Consider the following 21,701-nt stretch of genomic DNA (forward strand, 5'->3'; position numbering starts at 1 on the left):
CCACAGGGGTTCATTTCAGCTTTCATTTGTTCTATTAATTTATATTAAACCCTCACAAGATTCATACTCCAGTGAATGTGGTTGCAACTAGAGCAATATCAAATCAAATCTACCAGCTCATCAGGTAGGCAGGCACTGATGAAAATCATGAGAACACCATAGAACAGAACCACAGAATATCACAGGTTGGAAGGGACCCACAAGAGTTGAATCCAGCTCCGGGCTCTGTACAAGACAAACCTAAAGCACAGTCAGTTATGTCTTCCTCACATGAATGAAGACATCAAATTATGGCTCTGATTGAAGGTGGGCATTACAGGCCCTCCCACAGGAGGTTTTCCTTTATCTGCAGCACGCCCACATGCTCCTTTCTGAACTGAACTATGAGCTGTCTATTCCTTCATTTCTTCTGGACTCCAAAGAGACAAAGCGGTGGAGAACATGCACACGGACAACTTCTCTTTTTTGAATGCTTGCTCGGTTTTACACGTAGGCTGTGGGTGACCCATCTCATCTCCTGCTTTCACAACTTACCTGGAATGGCAGATGATGTTCTCAAGGCAGGGGAACTGCAGTGCTGCTCTGGCATCCACAGCACTGCTCCAGGATGCCTCTGCAGCTGTAGAATGGATGAGAGGGGTAAGGCTGAACTTGGGTGGCCACTCTACAGATGCCAGGAATCATTTAGCAAGGCAACCAACTTCATTGTGCTGGGTTGCAAAGGCAGCTGCCTGCCTAACAGCACCACAGCAGCAACATGAGAACAAAGCCCCACCACTCCTCCAATTAAACATCTCTGCAGGGATGCAAAACCACAGGCAAACCCGATCTGAACTGTTCCATCCTCAGCACATTAAAAGGATTGGGCCTACTTGGCACTTAATTCCATGAGAACATGATACCTCACCTGGGTGGGCTAAGAGAGTTGAATGGATGAATGCCCTGATCTTTGTCGCCAAGCAGGCACATTACAGACAGCACATTCTAGGGACAAGGCACTGTTTAGGTACACCAGATTTTAGATCCTTTCACCTTCACGATACAGGAGATCTCTTTTGTGCTGATGTGCACTGATGCCCGAAGCCACACTCTGCACACATTAGAAGAAAATCTGGAAATATTCCAGATCACCTGGAATTTCTTTCAATAGTGTGTGGGTTCTTAGAGGGACCAGGTAGCTCATATACATTCTGTCTGGTATTCCCAGTAAGTCTAGGCTCAAAGCTTGGAAGTTCATCCAAGGAATCAGCATCAAGTCTTTCAGCCACTGAAGGAACAGAGGGGCCTGTATGGATGATTTAAACACCCTGGCTCTTGCCTGTAAATACTGAAGGGTTTGCCCTGTAAACCATACGTCAGGGCACAGTTAAAATGCAATTAAGATGACTGAGCCATGCTTAGTACAATACACATGCAGGTCTCTTGGGATAAGGACAAATGGTTTTAAAAATCAGCCCAAAAAAAGATCTAGAACAGATACTGTTTCCTAACATAATTTCTTCCACCTATAAACTCAAACACACTCTTAAAAAAAAAATCCATCACTTCTCGCAATCTCAGTATTTTTTTTCCCCTAAAATACATTTCAAGATTTCCATGAATACAAAAGTGAACATCACTGAGCAAGAGTATACCCACCATTCATCTACTTCCAACTTCCATGAATATATTATGTCAGTGCAGACATGTCCTGTCAGGCTACAAGCATTATATAACTGGGAAGACAACTAACCATCCAACCACAAGTCAGACAGCATTAAAAGACGTGCAGCCTAATGTTTTACCAGCCTTTTAGAGCTTCATAAAAATATAAAAACTTCAAAAAGTTCCTGATTTCATTATTATTTTGACCAAGGCCAGTAACTTCAGCATAATACTTCTTCTGTTCAATGTAATGTTTCAAAATCCAAGATTCTACAAGTATTATGAAAGTATCTGAAAGTCTGGAAGACTGCAGCATCAAACATCATGAGATTCAAGCACTAGATTGCTAAAGGAACAGAAAAAATCTTTAACAAAAGTGTTCCTTTGACCAACTCAGAAGAATGGTTTCCTGAGATAGAGCTTGCAAGACTTGCAGATGACTGTATGGATGAATTTTGAGAGCTTTATGGTCAAGAAAAGTTTGACATCTTGAGCTGGATTTAGATTCTGACTAACTAAGAAAACCTGCAAAATTGCAGTTTTCCTTGTCACAATGTCTGCTCTGACACCAAAGTTGCAAAAATCAAATTTCAGACAGTTTGTTGCAACAGCACGGGGACTCAGCCTGCAGCAGCAAATTGTGTCTAATCCTGTGGTGACCATGTGCATAACTCCTGACCTCTGTAAAACTGCTGAGAACTGCCCTGTCACAGACATTTCAAATACATTATAAAAACACAACCTCAGAAAGTGATCACAAATTAACTCTTTGAGGAAAAGATGGCTAGTAATTTCTCCCTAATGCACACTTTTATTTAAATCCAAACTGGCTGGTATGTACTCACAAAGCCCAACCACTGAAGCTTTGCCTTTTGTGGTTGGCACAGAACCTGCCAAGCCATCTACAATGCTGAGAAACAAAGTGCTCATCTACCCTTGGGTGTGATCACCTGTGATCCTACCTCAGATTCTAATTTCTCTAATTTCTATTTGTATTGATACATTTATGTATTAAACATCAAGATTGTTGCAACCTGGTGCTCTGAATGCCCGAAAGGAAATCGGCTCTTCAAAACAGATGAAAGAAAGGAACTGAATAAACAACCCTTCATAGGAAGCACTGCTGTGCAAAGCCATCTTCTGTAGGAAGCAGGATATAATGCCTGATTTCAAATTAGTATTACTTAGACTTTTGGCAAAAGGGGAAAAAAGGTGGTCATTGATTTAGACCAAGTTAATTGCTGTTTTTCAATTGAGTATTAGAATAAATTTCAAAAGATGGTGTCCTTGTAAAGAGTTTATTCTACAACCATCTTTTATTCATGAAAACTTGTATTCCAAAGGGAATCAGACATTTTTAAAAAATACCACTAATGCTGTTTTCCTTCAGCTTTAATTATTTCTTTTTTATTTTCCTAAGTCAAATGGGTCAGTATATTGGTACTCCTAATTCATCCATCTTCCATTTTGGTGAGTTAGTTACCATCACTGTTCTGCATTATGAAATTTCAGTCTCTTTGGAACGCTAATTTCCTATCTATAGGTTTAATTTTTTTATTTCATCTTATTTCCCTGATTTTTCTCTCAACAGGTGCTGCTGTATATTTTAATATAAAATATTTACTCACAAAATAGTATTGCTTTTATGCACATTGTTGCAAGACTTTTTTCTCCAATAAAAACGTTACCATCTTCCATAAAATCCTCAACATATTAAGAACTGTGATGCAGAACAAAATTACACAGTGAAACAGGTACCAGCACAACAGTGAGATTATATTACATCAAAAAATTTTAATGGTCCCAAATATATACTCAACAACTAAGCATACACTCAGGGGGGCACAAAAAAATTATGACACAAAAGTGACCACATCTAGAATTCCACTCAATCTTTAATCAAGAAGGGACAAACAAATCCCCCACCTCAAAAAAAATTTCTGCAGTTTAAAGGGCAAAGGGAACAGATTTAAAAAAAAAGAGGAAACTTTATATTCGGCCCTCCCCCGCAGAGGTTTTTAAAACCTGTTGTAGCTCGAGTAAAATGTTCAGAATGTACGATTTCAAAGGCAGGTCTCTTTTATACAAAGAAACTGCTGGCATTCTTAACTAGTGAAGAATTATGGCAAAACCCGCCTTTTCTTCAGAAGTCTCATACATGGTCCAAGAAAGCATATTCTGATTGTAGCAACTGACCAGCCAATCCAGAGTTCCACTAACAAAACTCCTGCCCTGTTGGCTTTTTATTTCTTTTTTTTTCTTTTTTTGTTTTGTTTTGTTTTCCATTTCCTTCCCTGAGAAAAGGGCAACATGTGGTCCAAGCTGGAGAGCTCAAAGGCATAAGTCTTTCCCCTAAATGAAGTATTTCTCCTTCTTCTGCTCCTTTGAATTGGCACTTGATTGGCAGAAATCCATTTGTATAGGTTGATCTGTGTCATACACAGTAATTCACAAAAGATTGCTGCTTTGCTGTAGGTTTGTTTTGTTTTTGGAAAAAAATCCTTCCCCAACTGGTAATATTCTTCAGCAGTTGCCATTATGATGACTCAAGCTTTGCTTTCTTTGACAAAGGTAAAGTTTCCTCTTTATCTTCATCTTCATCATCCTCTTCATCATCATCAGGATAATCTACAAGCCCAACGAGGCCTCCCTACAAAGACAGATCCAATTATTATAATTAAGAGAATGTTTGTACACTGGTAATTCATTGCATTGCATGATGTTTGCACAGAATATTGCCGTAAGTACACTGGTTCAGAAGGTTTTGAATAAAATCTTGCAGAACAAAAATAAATCCTTCAGTATGAATGAAAATGACATTATCTGAGAAATGTTTAAATGAATAAATCCAAAATGGGGTTTTACCTATCCAACTGGAAATATTGCCAGCTGAAATTTAAGTAAAGCCAAAAATCGACATGATTTTGCTCAGTGTCACTGCAGCTCCATGTGTAAAGACATTGTTTATTTTTACTGAGCACAGCTGACTGTACTGAGCAATCTGGAAGCTCTTCAGAAACAAATGCAGAATATCTTCAATTTAAATTTTTTAATTATGATACTTTTAGAACACAGTTTGTCTTGGCAAAAGTTGAAGTGTATAGTGACAAAGAACTTTTTTGAATAACACAATTGAATGATGTGTACAGGTTACATAGTTTAAATACATTTTCATTTTCAGCTGACAAGTTATCTAATATCACTAAAAACTCTCCTGTATTGCAAATAACCACAAATTTAAGATTAGGCAGCTCTGGACTCTTGAAGAAGCATCATGAGCTTCTGAAAATTCCCCTAAGTATACTATGTTGCAATTTCTGAAGCATCAAACACTTTACTCAAAGGTCCTATTACTTATTCAGGTGCCTAATAATGGACACCCAAACCAGAACATGTCAGTCAACTGTATATCAAAATACAACTTGAAAAACAATTACAGATGTTCTGTACAGTCACATACGTGTAACACTGAGTACACTACACCTGAAGCAACATCAGGTAATTAATGAAAAACCCAATTTCAACACTGTTTCTAGATTGTGACTGGCATGTTTTACTCTGAAAGAAGGTAAGATACCTTCTCCCTGAATCCAGGAGTATTTTTCAGTCCACTGCACGTTCCTTTTTGTAACCTGAACATTTTTCTTTTGTCACCACTACTTGAATTTGTGGAGTCAATACTGTATCCAATATATTCCATATATTAAGACTCTATTTCAGACTCAAGGAATTAGACTGTCTGGGAGAAAAAAGCCTCTAATAGACTGAATGGATTTGCAAGCCAATTCCATCCCTTTCAAAAAGCACTTGACTAACTATTGGGTTATGCAAGGAGTTTCCTCCACAGAAGGATTTAGAGGAAGTGTCCTTAGGTTCTTCCATCAGCCAAACACTTCTGATCCAGGTATTTTCAAGAGAATGCAATCCAAATGCAAACTCTTAAGCCATGTGGAGTAGGAAAAAAACCCTCAAACCCTAAACCCCCATTTACCTTCACTGGAAGTTAGGTGAACAAGCAGTATGGCAGCATTACAAAACAAGGTGTTATTCCAAGTCTGTTATTATCAGTGTTATTCCAAGACTATCTGACAACTGACATACATACCTCACCTTTTATAAATGGATACACTTGTTATTAAAATAAATTCTCATAATCTGAACTGTACTGTATCAACATTACCTTATCTGCCCCCTGTGCTGGGAAAATAGCAGTCACTCTATTTTCCTGACTCAGTTCGAACATTTTTATTCAAAAATCTGATAAAATCCAACAGTGTCCCAAAATGTATTTTAAAATGCTAGTTTTGAATATTCACTGCAAGTTACAATGCTCTTTCAAAGTGGCCTTCTTTTTCTATTTCAGAATGTTCCAAATCAAAACTGTAAGTTAGTTCAAAGATAAAAATGTCACACTTAGGTATTAAAAATTGTTCTGGCTTACAGCAATCGCTATCCAATGCAATTTATTTCTTCCACATAGGTCAGTTATAGAATTCTGAACAATGTTCAAATGGTGATAGTAGAAATCCTCAATGGATGTGCAGGGCATTGTGGTATCTATCACAATTTGGCTACGTTTCCAAAATATCTATTTTTACCTGTCAAATACCCCTGTGCAATTTAACATTTGACTGTAAATAGCACTGCTAAGAGCAACTAATGGCATGGTTCCTACTTGACCAGTCTGAGCATTAAAAGAGCTTTTATTTCTTTAATATACAACAGATCTCATTGAAAATGCTGAAGGTCAGACAAGAAGTACACACAAACCAGACAGTCCATTACTGCTTAAGTTGATGGGACTCACAGGAACTTCAGAGAGACCAAAAGCAAACTTCTACGCTGTAACAATACAGCCAACCTACAACCATTCAAAATTACCTTAGTTGTAATAGCTGCCATCTGAGATGTGCTTTTAGAAACTGATCCAGGTGAGCCAGGGGATCCTGGAGACCCAGGGGACCCAGGAGATCCAGGCAGATTACTTGCAGATGACTGGCTGGTAAGGTTAGATTTTGTACCGCTGGAAAAAGAAAGCTTGAAACTCGGGCTCTGGCGACCTGAAAGGTTAGTTTTCAGAAGAACCTCCTTTTCTTCACTCTCTTTCACTGGAAAGAAAAAAAAGGCAAAAAATAAAGCAGTATTATTGACTGAAACATTTAATTACAAATCACTTCACTGTTTGGGAAAAGGCTTAATACTTCATGTATAACTCAGTTAAGTGAGTCATCATAGACTTTTTCCTTACTACTGTACCACCTACCAGTGGTTGTCACTGGCTAGGAATGTCACTTTTGTTCTACCAATGGTATCACCTGATCATTTATATAGAAAATGTTGAGTTAACACACAATATTTAATTATAACCCAAATAAAACACTGAAAAGTTTGACTATCAGATACGATTTTAATTCAAATGCTTTAAGAAGTCTACAACACATTTTGTATCATCTTGCCTCTAAAGGCAACAAAACTTTTTTAATATGTGGTCTACCAAATTGATGTTGCAATTTCAAAATAAATACATGCAAATCCTTCATTGCAGTAGGACTGAATAATGCCAGGCGATGGCATTCATCTTCTCATCACTTACATTTTTTTCTTTCCATGAATTTGCTGATAGGGTCCATAATATCCTCATCATTTTTAGGCTTGTCAGAAGGGGGCACCACTGCCTCTCCATCTTCCATATCATCCTCATCAGTATTAAACCACATTTCCTCCTCATCCTCCAGGGTTCTTGCATCCCTTCTGTACCTGTGGTTTCTCAAAATCGAGCGCATGCTGCAGAACAGGAGGTTTGAAAAGCTTAGATTCAAAATCCAACTTAATAATCAAACTTCTGCTTGACACTCAGTGACTGCTTACAGATCCATACATTGTAGAGCAATAAAAACACCAGCAAATCATTCCCTATCGTGAACCTTTGTATTTTCAATAAAATATCATTAAAAATTTCTTTGTATAAAGAATCAAATAAAGTACAACTCTGCTAACAGCACATGCAGACTACTCAATCAGTACAAAATTCTGTAGCATATAAACAGCACTATTAAAAGTAATTTTAATAAATCTCACTGAAGTGTTGCATTCAAGCTTGGTTTACCAGTTTGCACTGGTAAATAAAAAGTTGTAAAACAAAGAGCTTAGAAACATACACATATTCTCTGAAAATACTTTGTAACCTGTTAGTATTCAGGGTCCAAGTTTAAAAAGAGTAACAAAAATCTAACTTAAATATGACTCCAATTTTAAGCAGATACATTGAAGAGAAAGCTCTCTCTCTGCCACATCCACTTGTTACAACTTTTGGTCACTTATCAGTATTCCCCATTTTTCAGAGCCTTGGATATGAACTGCTACCTCTCTCTCCCTGTTTGATCTATTATCAATGTTGGTTTATCTCAGCTCCACCTTCCTTTTTTCTTTTCTCACAGAAGCAGTATTATGGTCTTGGAGGAGAGGGACAGGGATGTGGCCCTTGAAAAACGGGGAGGAGAAGTGGAAGAGACATTGAAAACCTCTTCATTGCTAGATGTTGATTTTAACAGTCAGTTTCCAACAGCAGCATGAATTCTTGATGAAGGACTTCACAGTTTATTGGATGAAATTTCATGTTTTTCAGAAAGTGTCTGTAGTGACTTTGGTTACTGGGATCAAGATGTTAATAATACAATAATTAATTTGTATTACAAATACAATTAATTAATTTGCATTACTGAGTTCAGGAAAAAGCCAGAAGGGAAAAATCAAAACATTACAAGCTATTGAGTAAAAAAGCTAAATGTACTTTTAATAATAAATCTAGTTTTAAGTAAGTTGCTTGCCAGCATTATCATACAACTATACATACTGCATCATTTTACATTTTATTTAAACTCAAGTTCTGCTAAGAGCACAAAACTATGACTTAAGTGGAACTCTAATGAATACTTCTATGGCCTGTGTCCACAACATATTGGGCTCCTTCCTTACTGAACTATTCTTTGCTAAAATATATAAATAGATTCTTGTTATTTGTGCATTTTATTATTTCTGGGTTTTCACTTTAAAAATTACATGCACTGTGACAGGACTTGTGCAGCCACAACATCAGATGTAGGAAGAAGGCTGAGCTACAGACCTCCTGAAGCTCTATTTTCTGTTGGATAAACTCATGCAGCACAACCACTTAGCTCAACTTAAGCCAAGAAAAAAACTACAACTTTACTTGCTATAGTGGATGGAAATTACTGAAGAAAGCAGCTGGGTGTTCTTTCCCACATATGAATTAATGTAAGCAAGAATCACAGCCTTGGATTTCACAGCTGTTTAAGCTGACATAAGCCAAAATAATAACATCTCACTTTTAACACCTTAGTACTCAAAACTGCAGATCCTGCACATGCTCTTGAAAGTACTTCAGTGTTTTAAAATAAATCTACACTTATAATCTCATTTTAATTGTACAACTCTCAAATTTAAGTATTAAGAAATCTTGTGGCAGGAAATTAAAAGTCTGAAATGTCAAGATATCCTAGTAGGACTAATCAGAATTAATTTTTATGTGTTTTCAAACTAATTCAAGACAGGAAAACAAGAACAGATCTTGCTAAAATTTTTAAGAGTAACTCATCTGTTCACACAAGCAGTCATTTTGTTTTAATGAAACCAGACATAAAGCAAAAATAAATGGAGCAAAAAGGCCTAAACTTCCTATTTTTATACATCTCAACCTTTTAAACTTGAGCAACTGTGTACTAAGGAAGGGAACTTTTGCTCTGGCAAACAGAAAGAGTGATTCAAGTTTTGCATCAGATTGCTTTTTACTCCATCAGCAGATCTAACAGGGACAAAAAAGCATTCTCTGAAAATTTCTTTCTATGTTCTATTCCTCAGGCATTTTGATAAAGCTTATCTAAATATCTACTCCCACAACTAGAATGAAGGGAAATCTGATATGAAAATTTTTGAAGGAAAAATCCACAGAATGGTAATTCACAACTAACAGTCTTTCAAATTAGCAGTGGAAATCTGTTATTTAGACAAATCAGCTTGGTAGAGATACTTGGTAGGCTTCCAGCCTCATTAAAGTACTGCAGATAAGTTTAAGGTATGATAAATTAGCATTATGACTGGGGGTCCAGCAACTAGTGTTTGCTGAAAAGTCTATAGAAACACATTTGAAAATCACTTTTAATCAAGTAAATTCAGCAAGGCTTGAGATACAAGCAAGAGTCTAAATTATCTGTATTTCCCACAACAAGAGAACAACCCACCAGTAGTCTGGTAAGAGAATTAGAGCATCAATATGCTATTAAGAGCATTTAGTGTATTTTACCTGTCAAGTTTTGGATTATCTTGTCTTTCCCTTTGTTGCTCAAATCGTAGTTTCAGTCCTTTGAATGTCTGCACATAATCTACATCTTCCAGTGCCTTCCAGTAATTTTCAATTACATGAGCTGTTAATGATTTTATATCTTCCTACAGGAAGAAACAAACAAAAAGTGACTTATTTTCATTCAAATTAATTTATTTAATACAATATAAAAAGTATCTGAAATGAGAATGCCATAGCAAGCACTGTAGTAATTATGCAAAAGTGAGTATATAAGTGTAATTAAAAATCTAGAGCCTCAAGTATTTGATTAGCAAACAACATAAATTTTCTAGCAGTATCTCCTTCAAAACATTACAGAACCTAAAGCCTGATAAAAACTGTACCAAACCCAATCCTAAAATATCTTTCCACTGTAACTGAGAGATATTTTTACACTGATAGAGAGCATGGCATGCAGTCCTTCAGGAGCAGGCTGCTGCAGCCAGGGTTCCCTCTGGGTCACAAGTCCTGTCAGTGAACCTGCCCCAGTGTGGGCTCCTCTCTGCACAGGGCCACAGGTCCTGCCAGGAGCCTGCTCCAGCACAGGCTGCCCAAGGGGTCAGAGCCTCCTTCTGCAGGCCTCCACCTGCTCTGGCCTGGGGTCCTCCACAGGCTGCAGGGGGATTTCTGCTCCACCACAGACCTCCAGTGGGCTACAGGGAGATAGCTGCCCCACCATGGACACCACCATGGGCTGCAGGGGAATCTCTGCTCCAACCTCAGCCTGGCCCCATTTACCACATTTACAGTCTGTACAGCATCTTGTCAGAATCTGGACGCAAACAACAGCAAGGAAATAATACTGTGGAGACAGCCAAACTGGCATGAATATTTAAGAGACTCCTCATGGAAGGAACTTGGTAGCACTCCATTAAAATAATCAAAAGAGATTGGTATCTCTTCTGTATAATTCCATATTCCATTGACATTACAGAGCACAGCTAAATTTGATGGGTTTGCAACAGTAGTTTCTAATTACATTCCTGTCATAACAAGCCCATCCAATCTGCATGATGAAATTTGATTAGTGCTGCCTTTGCAAATCTGGGTACTGTGAGTACAGTATCAAGTGAATTTAATCTTCAAGTAACGGTACTGTTTGAATGTAAGAAAAAACATGTACAAATATGTAACAGTGATATAAAACAAGGTTCATATAAATACAGTATCATATGGTCCCATTATGATAGCATAATTTAGGGCAAAAGCAAAAAGAAAAGTAATCTTGAATAACAAGACTAAACAATGCAGTAATTATCCTCAGCACATACTAGCACTCACCACTCTGATAAATTCAAACATCTCTATTATGGCAGAGTTCATCAGATTATAACGGGAACCATTATTTAGAAATGCTTTGACCACGGGTTCAAACAGAAAACTTTTCATTATGTAACGGTTGTAGAATTCATCCTTCAGCCCAATTATCTTTCTCTTGAAACGAAGGGCACCTGAAACACACATGTTGTCAAAAGAGTTTTTACATTTAAAAGCAAAATTGCAGAAATTACTCAGCATTATTACAGCAATTTACAGCCTCAGTTCATATACAGCAATACATTCAGTCCTTCTCTGCTTCTCAGCAGTCTTGACTACACTGCTGAATATTACTTAGCAGTTCTATCATAAAGAAATCCTCCATCATAACTGTACAAATAAAAACACCTCTGTTCACTGAAGAATTCATATAGTATTGTTCAACTATAATACTACTAATATAAAAATCTGTTTTTACTTTTTAAAATTACTTAGGGTAAAGGTAAAAGTTTTTCTTAGTAGAAGAGCTCAGAAATTTGCTTATTATCCCTATTATTCAAATGTTTGGTTCTATCAGATTAGAATATAAATTATCTCATTTTAAAATTGGTAAATGACTTTTTATTCACACACGTAGTAAGGCAAAGGGTTGATTTACAACCAGTTTAAAGCTCTTTCTGAAACTCCAAAGTGTATGCAAGTGAGAGAATGTCCATGCATAAAGTACAGTATCACACAGCAGCACATTTTGCTTAGCAACCATGTGTACAGGTTATTTAGCTACAAAATGTAAAAGGTACTTGTTGTATGGTACTGCTCAGGCAACTTAAGGCTTTGGTTTTTTAACTCTATGTGCACAAAAGAATTACAGAGAAAATCTACTTGCCTCTAGAATTAAGTCTGCTTTGACACTACTGAGCTGAGCGTGGTCAAGAAATATAACTATAATCTAGTATGAGAAACACAGACTATAATGGTAGAATTTCTGTATTCAGTAAAAAATTATCATGATCCATGAACAGTTTTTTTCCAGCAGAGTGAAGATATGTATCAGTTCACATCCACAAAATTCTAGTTTATTCCTTAGCTTTCAAACTTACACAATGCCAAGAAAGCGTGCTTTGAGGCCATGAGAACGAGTACCCTTCGCAGGATATCTTTGTTAATAATGTAGTTTTTTATGTGATAGGTATGATGTTCTACACAGAAAGTTAGCAATTCCAGTATTAATGCCAAGAGTTGGGCTGTCTGAAAATCATCTGTAATAAAACAAAACCAAAATAATTAAATGTATCTGGAATACTGCCTTCAGAGGCTAACTTCAAATATCCAACTGCACTCCAGTAAACATTTTTACTGTTTACAAGTTTTTTTATTTTCCCACAGATATTTTATGGAATATGCTACAGAATATGTTTAGTCTTTAAAACAGAAATTGAATAAATTTGTTATGGATTGAGTATTTTGTATGAATACAGATATGGCAGGAAACTCTTAAAATATGGAACCAATTATATTTTTCTTAAACTGGTGTTTGAAGGTTCAGAGCACAGAACTTAATCCTAACAGGTGTAGTCAGGTTTATTTAACCAACTCACATTATGATGTCCACAAATCTAGATCATAAACTATTGCCCCATATGCAGTGTCTTGACCAAGTTTACACCAAGAATGTGATCTATAATGCCTTTCAACTAAAGTACTATGCAAGAAATACCTCGGGGTCTTTCAACACTTGTAAGACCTGCTGCTGGTAGCCAGCATGAACAATTACTTCATCACTGATCTCTGCTTTCTTAGTCTGCTGAAGAAACAACTCTCAAATTCAGCATACCTTCCCAGGGGAAATGTTGCAACATTTCTAGTAATCCCTGACCTTAAGAAACCATTTAGACACGTTTAGAAGTCTATGTCAATGAACTGCCCCATGAGTTCCTAAAAATTGTACAAGTATTTTATTTTTTGCTAAAGCCAAATTTGTAGCAAATGTTGCTCACTTCTTAAATCAGGTCTCTCTGCAGAGTTTTGTACTTAGGCATTATTCATATGACTAAATATTGAATCAGCATTTTCCTTTGAACTATGTTTCATAATCTCAGACTCAATTTATTCAGATGGAAAATGTCCTTTGACAATTATTCTAACCATTGACATTCAACAGCCTTGATGTGCCCAAAATCCAGTGTCATTACCTTTGCTAGGCTTGTCCTCTGTAGTATTGGCCAATAAAGGGGCAGTCAGAACATGCATACAATGTTTGTAGAAGAAACCCAAGAACTCTGTCTTTTCTGTTTTCTAAGGAATGAAAAAAAATATATGCAACATATATCATCAAATACCCTAAAAAAATCAAAGGTAATTTCATTTGAAGGTATTTACTTACATTGGCAGTGGCAAGCATATTTTCTGGATCAACTAAAGTACGAAGCAAACCCATGAGTAGCACTGCTCCTCCAAGTTCTGGATCTGTGTCACAAATCATGTGTTCTATAATGAGGTTAATGAGTAATATATCCTAAGAGGGGGAGAAAAAAAAATCAATTCAAATGCTACTCCCTTGCACCAAATCTGAAATTATACAATGCAACAAGTATCTGTGAACAGGTGAACTCATCTCACCTAACAGAACTCTTTAAAACACAGCAGTTCAGTGTTACCAAATTCCAAATTACTTCTTTGAAACTAGGGCTCATATCATTCATAGTCATAAATACACACCAGTAACTTCAAACCCCAGTAATTTCCAAACCAATACACCCATTTCTGAGGACTCTTTACTCACATCATCATTCTGCTGCGCTTCCTGCATGACAAATTCTCGTACCATGGATGGGTTGTATTCAACCAAATATGAGAATATATCAGTGGCTGCACTTCGTACTTGTGCATCATCCATACCCTGGAAAAGTCAAATAAAATCATCCTGTTTTCTTGAAAGGGTTAAATGAACCAGAAAACATACAGCTTTAATTCCTTCTCACAAATCACACCTAACTACTGCTAAAACCAGATTCTAAAACTAAGTCAACTTGTACTTCTCTGTAAATTTCACAACAGCTGGGCAAAATAAATTTTATGGGCTCCCTGCTCTTTGATCTACTTCCCTATTTTCTAACTTATTTGGGTACCAAAGAGCAAGTAAATCTAGGAAAGCAAATAGGAAAACAAAAACTGAAGAATGCCAGGGTATTTACCAATGTAATATTGTAAAAGCTTTTAAAGTTTTACAAAAATATTTTGAACATTCTGAATCTTAAGCTAGGACAAATCTTGGCTTCATTTGCCAAATGAAGCAAACAAAAAGTAAACCACTTGCTGAAATTTGTGCTGAAGTTACTTTTTAAAAAAGCCTCTCTGAAGATAAACAAAATTGTTATGACAAATAGAATTAAAATGACTTACCAATATGACTTCTAGTGCAGGCAGTATGCCCATATTTGACAAAGTTTTGAAAAATGCATCTCTGTTTTGAGGTTGCAGTGTTTGTGAGAATGCACAAAACTCTTTCAGAAAATTTACCTGAAAACCAGGAATATACTAGTTTAGTAATTAAAAAAAAATTCACATGTCACTTTGTGGTAACTGTCACATATTTTACAGATTTCTTACCAATTCCTGTCTTTTCTCCTCATCTGTGGCTTCATCTGTTAGTTGTGCAAACAAGTCTGTCAGAAATTTTTCATCTTCCTACAAAAGCAAAACAATACCATTTGTTTATTTGACAATACCAAAAGGCATCCAAGTATAATATAAAATTCTTCTACACCATGCTTCCTGGAATGAAGAGAACATATGTTTGTACACTGTAGTTAATCACACCAGTATCAACTTTCTAATTCAATTTTCAAGTAAATTAATATGCATCTTGTTTTTGAGCTTTAATCATGTTCAGCATCCTTCTACCCCCAGAACAATTCACTCTCAATTACAACGTTTGTTGCACTGCCTTCTAGTTGCCCTTTTTTTACTTTCTACTGCAACTCTCATTGTTTTGTCTTTGACTTCTTCAACTTCCTTCCCCCTTGTCACATGCCAGTCCCCCTAAATCACACTACCCTTGGTCAGCTGTTTACATACATTTATAAACAACGTCCCCCACACAGACACATACATGCATATCTTTGGAATGTTATGAGATCTCTGAAGCAGAACAAAAGCAAGGACACAATGAAGGGAAAGCTGCCTAACAGCAGGAATGAGGTGAGCTTCCTTCCCCCTCAATGTTGTGAAAAGGGTGAATTCTAGAGACCAAATCAAAACAACTGTTCCTATCGCATACAGAATTTATTGGACATTCTGGCTGACAGCAATCAAAACCCATTCCATTATTTTCACATGGCTGTACCTTAGCAAAACTACAAACAGCTCCAAACACATTACAAATGTGCATTTAGATTGAAAGAAGGAGCAATATTTAGCTTTCCATAACCTTTACAGTCCTAACAACTACGAGATTATTAAGACAGAAATAAACTTTCTCCCATCCTTTTCCCAATGTTATGCAGCAGTAAGGCAGCAGTTGCTTGAGAATTGCAGTTGCTTGTTCCAGTACATCAGGTACTAATGCATTTTTTCAGAAAGCTGCCACTGTTGTTTCTTGTGAAGTCAGTAACACACGGATGTGCAACATCCCTCCATCCCAAAACCACAGTGCCAGAATTCCAAGCTGCTTTGCTCATATTTGCACTGCATAAAGCAAACCCATCAAAGTACTTCAGATACACACACAAAAACTTTCTTATGTTGTGAATTACCTCAGTACCTCATTCAGGCTCACCATGGAGCCCTGCTGAGGAAGTGACTACGTCAGTTCTGATAGCACACCGTGCTAAGGCTGCTACAACACTGCTACAACACAGTCAGCATCGCTCTATGGCACTGCACAACACACATAAACCCACAACAGGCTGGCATGAGCTACTGTACCTCACTGCACTATCAGGTAAACTTTATATTTAGAATAGGCCACCTTTTCTCTTGTCTGATGCTGAGCTGCGCTCCTAACCTGACCCAACAGACAATGAAAAAGAGAGATCTCTGTACACAAGTTCAGGTGCTGTTTCAGTGACTGCAAAATCAAAACAAAAGGAGGTAAGAGAGGCCTCACTTGAAGTATACCAAAATTCACTCTGGAGGATCAAGCACAGATGTAAATTTTAACTTCCAGATATCAACATTGAAATATGTTCAAAACAACTATTAAGGTATTTGATTTCAAGAAATATACCTTAAGCTTTGATGGGCAAATGCAAGGCTGTTTAACCACCTGCTATCCAGCTGTTCTATGGCTTTGTAAATTTTCTGTTCTAATATTTAGCTCATTAGGCATCACAGATAACCTAAGTAACCCACAGTAGACACACTGACATATTTAGTCATTGAAATTAAAAAAAAACCCAACAAAACAAAACCCCATAAAGCCCAGTTCTTTTGAAGAATATGCAGGTTTTTTTCCATGATTAGCAGGGCATTTAAGAGAAGGCCACATAGTTTGATTTCATTTCTCTTTTCGCTATTTTGACCAAGATGCAGAACTAATCTTATGTATGAAAACTACTGAGAAGATGCATGCTTATCCCCAGTTGGAAAGCATAACCCCTATTTCCATTCTAACTGTGAAAGCAACTTTTTACCTCTCCCATGATATCTGAGAGTAAGGGCAAGTCAACTATCTTAGAGTGATCACTGTGAAAAAATAATGGAAACTTCAGCAGCAATCATGGCTCTTACATATGTAAGAGTAATGTACTTCTGGGGAAAAAAAAGGTAAAAAAGGTATACAGTATTAGCCAAAGTATCAAACTGGGGGTTTTATGTCATGGAAAGAGGAGAGCCCCTGTACTGTGAGTGATATGTGGGTCTCATTTATGGGTCTCTTCAGTGTCCCAGAGTCAGCTGGAGAAGCTGCACATCTGGCATTATGTGGCATCTGGCAGGAGCTGCTGCTGGGCAGGACCCCAGCTCAGCTCTCTGACCAGGTCCTGCCACACCCCTGACCTGTCCAACACGGGGCTGTCTGCAGCAGAGGGCAACCCACGCACCCTGGTACTGGGCTTGCAAACAAACGGGACTTGTATGGGACTTGTAGAGGGAACCTAAAACTGGCAAGTGATACAGACTTCAATGTTAATGATAAAGACTTCAACACTTAATGTTTCAGGATGAATTTGCAGAAGTTCAGTATATAACTATCTTCCAGCATTCCAAATATAAACTACAATACAGTATTTTACAATTCTCCATTAAATATAATACTGAAATATATTTCCATGTCATGTACTCTCTCAAACTCCATCAAATACCTTGCACTTTTAAATTAACAAGATTACCTGAAATCTCTAGGCTCCAGAACAACCATGACCTATTTAAAATCAGACAAATTAAGATGGATCTGAGTGACTGAAACATCCCACCCTTGCATGGATAATATGCAGTAAATGGCACTTACAGCAAGAAAATAAAAACAACTTATTAATAGCTTTACACTTTGGGTTTAGCCCTGAAAAGCATTCAGCATTTATCTCATTCCAGATGCTTAATGAAAGGTTGCTGTTCATGAGAAAAGACCCAGTCCTCTCACATATATAGAAAAATTGTCATTGCAAAGAACATTCCAAGTATAAAATTCTAAGCTGTAAAATTACTGACAAGGGCAATATATCTAAAGAAACATTCCTGAACAATACCGCCAAGACCCAAGGAAATGTACAGCCTGAGAGCAGAGTTCACATATTTTAGAAGTCACAAAGCACCAACACACAGAATGACAGAATTACACGAATTTGAATGTTTTCTTTTTTTTTTCAACTTGCAAAAATCCCTCAATATGTGTCTGTGAACACAGTGCAAATGCATAATTCTCCGCAGTATGTGGTCTTTTCACACAGACAAGTATCAAAACACATTTAGCTGTACCTTAGAAGCTGTGAAGGTCACAACTGTTTTCCAAGAAAACCAAGCTGCAAACAGTAGTTTATGATGTAATTGTGGATTCTAGGTACTTTCCCCAGGCACAGAAATTATCAGAAGTGCAATACTTAAACTATGTGTATACCAGATACTAAGTATAATCATTTCTGCTTTGCAAGATCTAAGTAGATGCTTCTAGATTTAATACATTTCAAAGCTCATGAAAATAAAAACAAGCCAGGCCAACTACTCACTAAATTATTTATGACTTTAAAACCCAGGAAACCCCCAGATAAGCTAGGGTCACAAAAAAGGACACTATTTACATTTGTGATTGAACTTCCAAAGGAGCCCTCCTCCTCCTGGAAAGGCACTTAAAAAAAGGATTCTTCAAAAGCAGGTCTCTCTTAAATATAATTAACATTCAGTTATCTGGTATTTTTGTGTCTGCGATTACAGATAAATGACATAAAACATACTTTTCTCAAAAAACAATCAAAGAAACTCAACACCACCCAAACTAGAAAGAGAGCACACATTCCATACTATATTCCACCTTCATATTCATTTTGAGTAGAAACAGTATTTTAGCCCATAAAGTGAAATTTTCATAAAATATTACTAGCAAACAGATAATTACCACTTCAAACACACATTCCTTCCTGCTACCACACAAAAGATTTCTTAGTTCAAAATCGCCTTTATATCAGACTGCCTTTCCACACATGCCCTCATCCTGCACTACCTTCACTTGAATCAACATGCTGGAAAAGTAATGAGATCCACCAAATGACTTTTGTAGTTTCTGAATACATGAAAAATAATTTTCTACAATGAAGAAGCTAATCCCAAAAATCACAAGCATGCACCACTTGCAAATGTCTTCCACCAAGTCATTTCCCCCAGAAAGTGGTATCTTTTTACACTTTATTGCAAGGTGAATTTTGCTGAAAGTAAATCTCCAGTTATTCCTGAGTGAACTACTATAAGAAGCAGAGTGGATTTGGGCAAAACTACCAGTATGCACTTACACAACTCCTCCTCCAAAAAAACTACAGATAATTATGTTTGCATCCACAGGACTCTGTTAAGAATAAGCAACTATCTGTAAAACCACTTTCAAAATTAAAACCTGCCTATCATTACACATTAATACAGTAAAATATACAGATATACCTAAATACCTGCAATTTTTAGCTCTTGAAAAGGGATATAGGGACTATCAGTAATACGACTTCTGTATTTAAAAATTCTGATTTACCAGTACAACAATACCATCTGATCACTGTTCTACCAGGCACAAAAACTATTTTAACATATGTCAAATTTTCCCCTTCTGCTCTCCACTTTCCCGAAAATTCAAGACCTTGAAGTCTAAATGCACATACCCAAAAGTAATCCTAACAATATTCTTTATTCTGGAAGACAAAGATATTGCATGATCTTGCTGATAAAAGAACACACCAATGAGAAAAGGGGGAGAGAACAGAAGGAAATAGTGTTTGCTCACTCTATGGCGCAGTTTTGCAAGATTTTTTTATGAACTAGTTAATAACACAGAGGGAAAGAACTGGTGGCCTCCAGTGTGCTCATTAGGATATATTTTTTTAAATTGCAAAAGAGCGTCATATAAAGCAAGAAACACCACTTACCTGTCCCACCCCCACTCAAAACTTGGCCAACTCCATGTTTCAGCCAGTTTCTTGGTGGCTATGACATCTCAAGACTAGAACAGGCTGGACCCCAAGCAGTAAGAGTATATTAGGAGGGGCTGAAATTGCAAAAAAATGCAATTCATATCTTACATATATCTTACACATTGTGAATGATAAAATCTGTAACTGAGTAATTTTCACCGCAGTTAATTCTGAAGTCTGGGAATACTGTTTTCATGGCTTTACTATTCATCATGCAACAACAGTATCTACTTTAGTGAGATGCTGACATGCTCACTTAAAATCACCTATCTTATAAAATTAAACCACAAACAAACTTACCTCCAGTTCTCAGAAAAGCCCATCAATAGAAGCATACTTTTATAAAACTTATGAGAAAGCTAACCTTCATGAAGAAGGAAGAAAACAGTTCATAACCCTAATGCCAAATGTTCTGGTTTTGGTTTTAGCACAAAAGGGCAACAGTTATTTTACCTACCAAAGAAAGCAAAATGATCAAAGCAAGTATCTTCCATGACTACAGAATTTTTTTTAAATACATGCAAAGTCTCTCTAATAAAGCAAGAACTCTCAAGAATCAGCAAATTCTCATCTTCAACATTAATTATAACTGAAAAACGGACTTTAAATGCCAGTGACCATTACTGACCGTAAATGGCCCATCTTGACCGTAAATGCCTTAAATAAAACACAGTGGTAGTTTTGAGTAAAGTCACTCAACTTGTCAAGAAGCATAAGACACAATCTGTACAGTCTTGTACAAACTTCTATTCAACTCTCTGAAACTACAGTCTGGCTGAGTTAACTGAGATGAGGGTACTGTAAGGTGCCATTTTGGTTAATACACAGCCTGACATGGAAAGGTCTCATTACAGTTCACTTCTTTTCCAGGATGTAGGTAAGAGTTTTTCTTTTCTGTTCCTTCACAGCCAGAGAGAGAGAGAAAAAAGAACAGAATACCCAACAACTCAGCTGTACACACAAGAGTTGCAGGATGTCATGGGATATCAGCTACTTAGGGAGCTTACTTTTATCCTGCCAAGTGAAACTTCCCAAAAAGACATCTCCCAAAAAGACATCTCCCAATTTTAGCAATCTCTTTTGTCACATCCTCAATGATCCAAGAGAGACAACCTAAAGTCAACAGCAGAGGCATTAAAAGCCTTTTTATTCATCTACTGGGAACTTGAGACTCATCCATGGCTTCCAATAAACTGGAGTCATGAGGCAACTCAGAGTCTTTTCAATTGATAATGACTTCTAAAAGAAACCACTGCTTAAGTACACATGTAAGGTTAGTGAGCACCAAGATCTCAGAAGATCCAAAATAACAAATGCCAGGAACTACAGCGAACTAGACATCCTTCATGCAGTAACACCCTCTCACACACACAAGTATTGTAATACCAGCTACAGGAACACAATGTTAAACCACACACAAATGGAAGAAAGCCCTTAGGAATTAGTTACAGAAGTGAAATCAACAAAATCAGTCTTTTCATTCAGTTCTTAGAGCATTATTTATTCTGTGTAAAGAAATAGGAACAAATAGTATCATGTGTTTTATACACAAACTGTAGGAATGGGGGATGAAATGAAACTAGAGTGCAGAGATTACAGAAAAGTGCAACCTGGCCTACTGCTTTATGAATAAATAAATGCCAGGTCAGTAGGCTGAAACCTCGGGTTAGAGCTACATTGCAAGAACTTGAAAAATCAATCTATCAATCAATCAATCAAGCCTTTTAAACTCTTAGAAATGCAATGGACATATAATTTGTGAGTCTTTTTTAATTCCCTCAAATCCAAAAATTGATCAACAACATAAAATTATTTCTGACAGGAAAATAGGGAGT

At 36.9% G+C, this 21,701-nt stretch overlaps 1 protein-coding gene across 1 annotated transcript in view; it reads right to left on the reverse strand.

The window, feature by feature from the left end:
• Positions 1-3,418: 3,418 nt before the first annotated feature.
• The window catches only part of PPP4R3A (protein phosphatase 4 regulatory subunit 3A), a 41,048-nt gene continuing 22,765 nt past the window's right edge, over positions 3,419-21,701 (reverse strand). The window contains exons 5-15 of the mRNA XM_030949269.1: positions 14,870-14,947; positions 14,663-14,779; positions 14,043-14,159; positions 13,644-13,775; positions 13,453-13,555; positions 12,361-12,519; positions 11,285-11,454; positions 9,965-10,107; positions 7,238-7,428; positions 6,526-6,752; positions 3,419-4,294 (exon numbers count right to left, since the gene is read on the reverse strand). Coding sequence (XP_030805129.1) covers positions 4,181-4,294; positions 6,526-6,752; positions 7,238-7,428; positions 9,965-10,107; positions 11,285-11,454; positions 12,361-12,519; positions 13,453-13,555; positions 13,644-13,775; positions 14,043-14,159; positions 14,663-14,779; positions 14,870-14,947 — 1,551 coding nt within the window. The 3' untranslated portion in view covers positions 3,419-4,180. The remainder of the gene's footprint in view (positions 4,295-6,525; positions 6,753-7,237; positions 7,429-9,964; positions 10,108-11,284; positions 11,455-12,360; positions 12,520-13,452; positions 13,556-13,643; positions 13,776-14,042; positions 14,160-14,662; positions 14,780-14,869; positions 14,948-21,701) is intronic.

This window comes from Camarhynchus parvulus, chromosome 5 (assembly GCF_901933205.1).
Source record: "Camarhynchus parvulus chromosome 5, STF_HiC, whole genome shotgun sequence".
In the NCBI taxonomy this organism is placed as follows: Eukaryota; Metazoa; Chordata; class Aves; order Passeriformes; family Thraupidae; genus Camarhynchus; species Camarhynchus parvulus.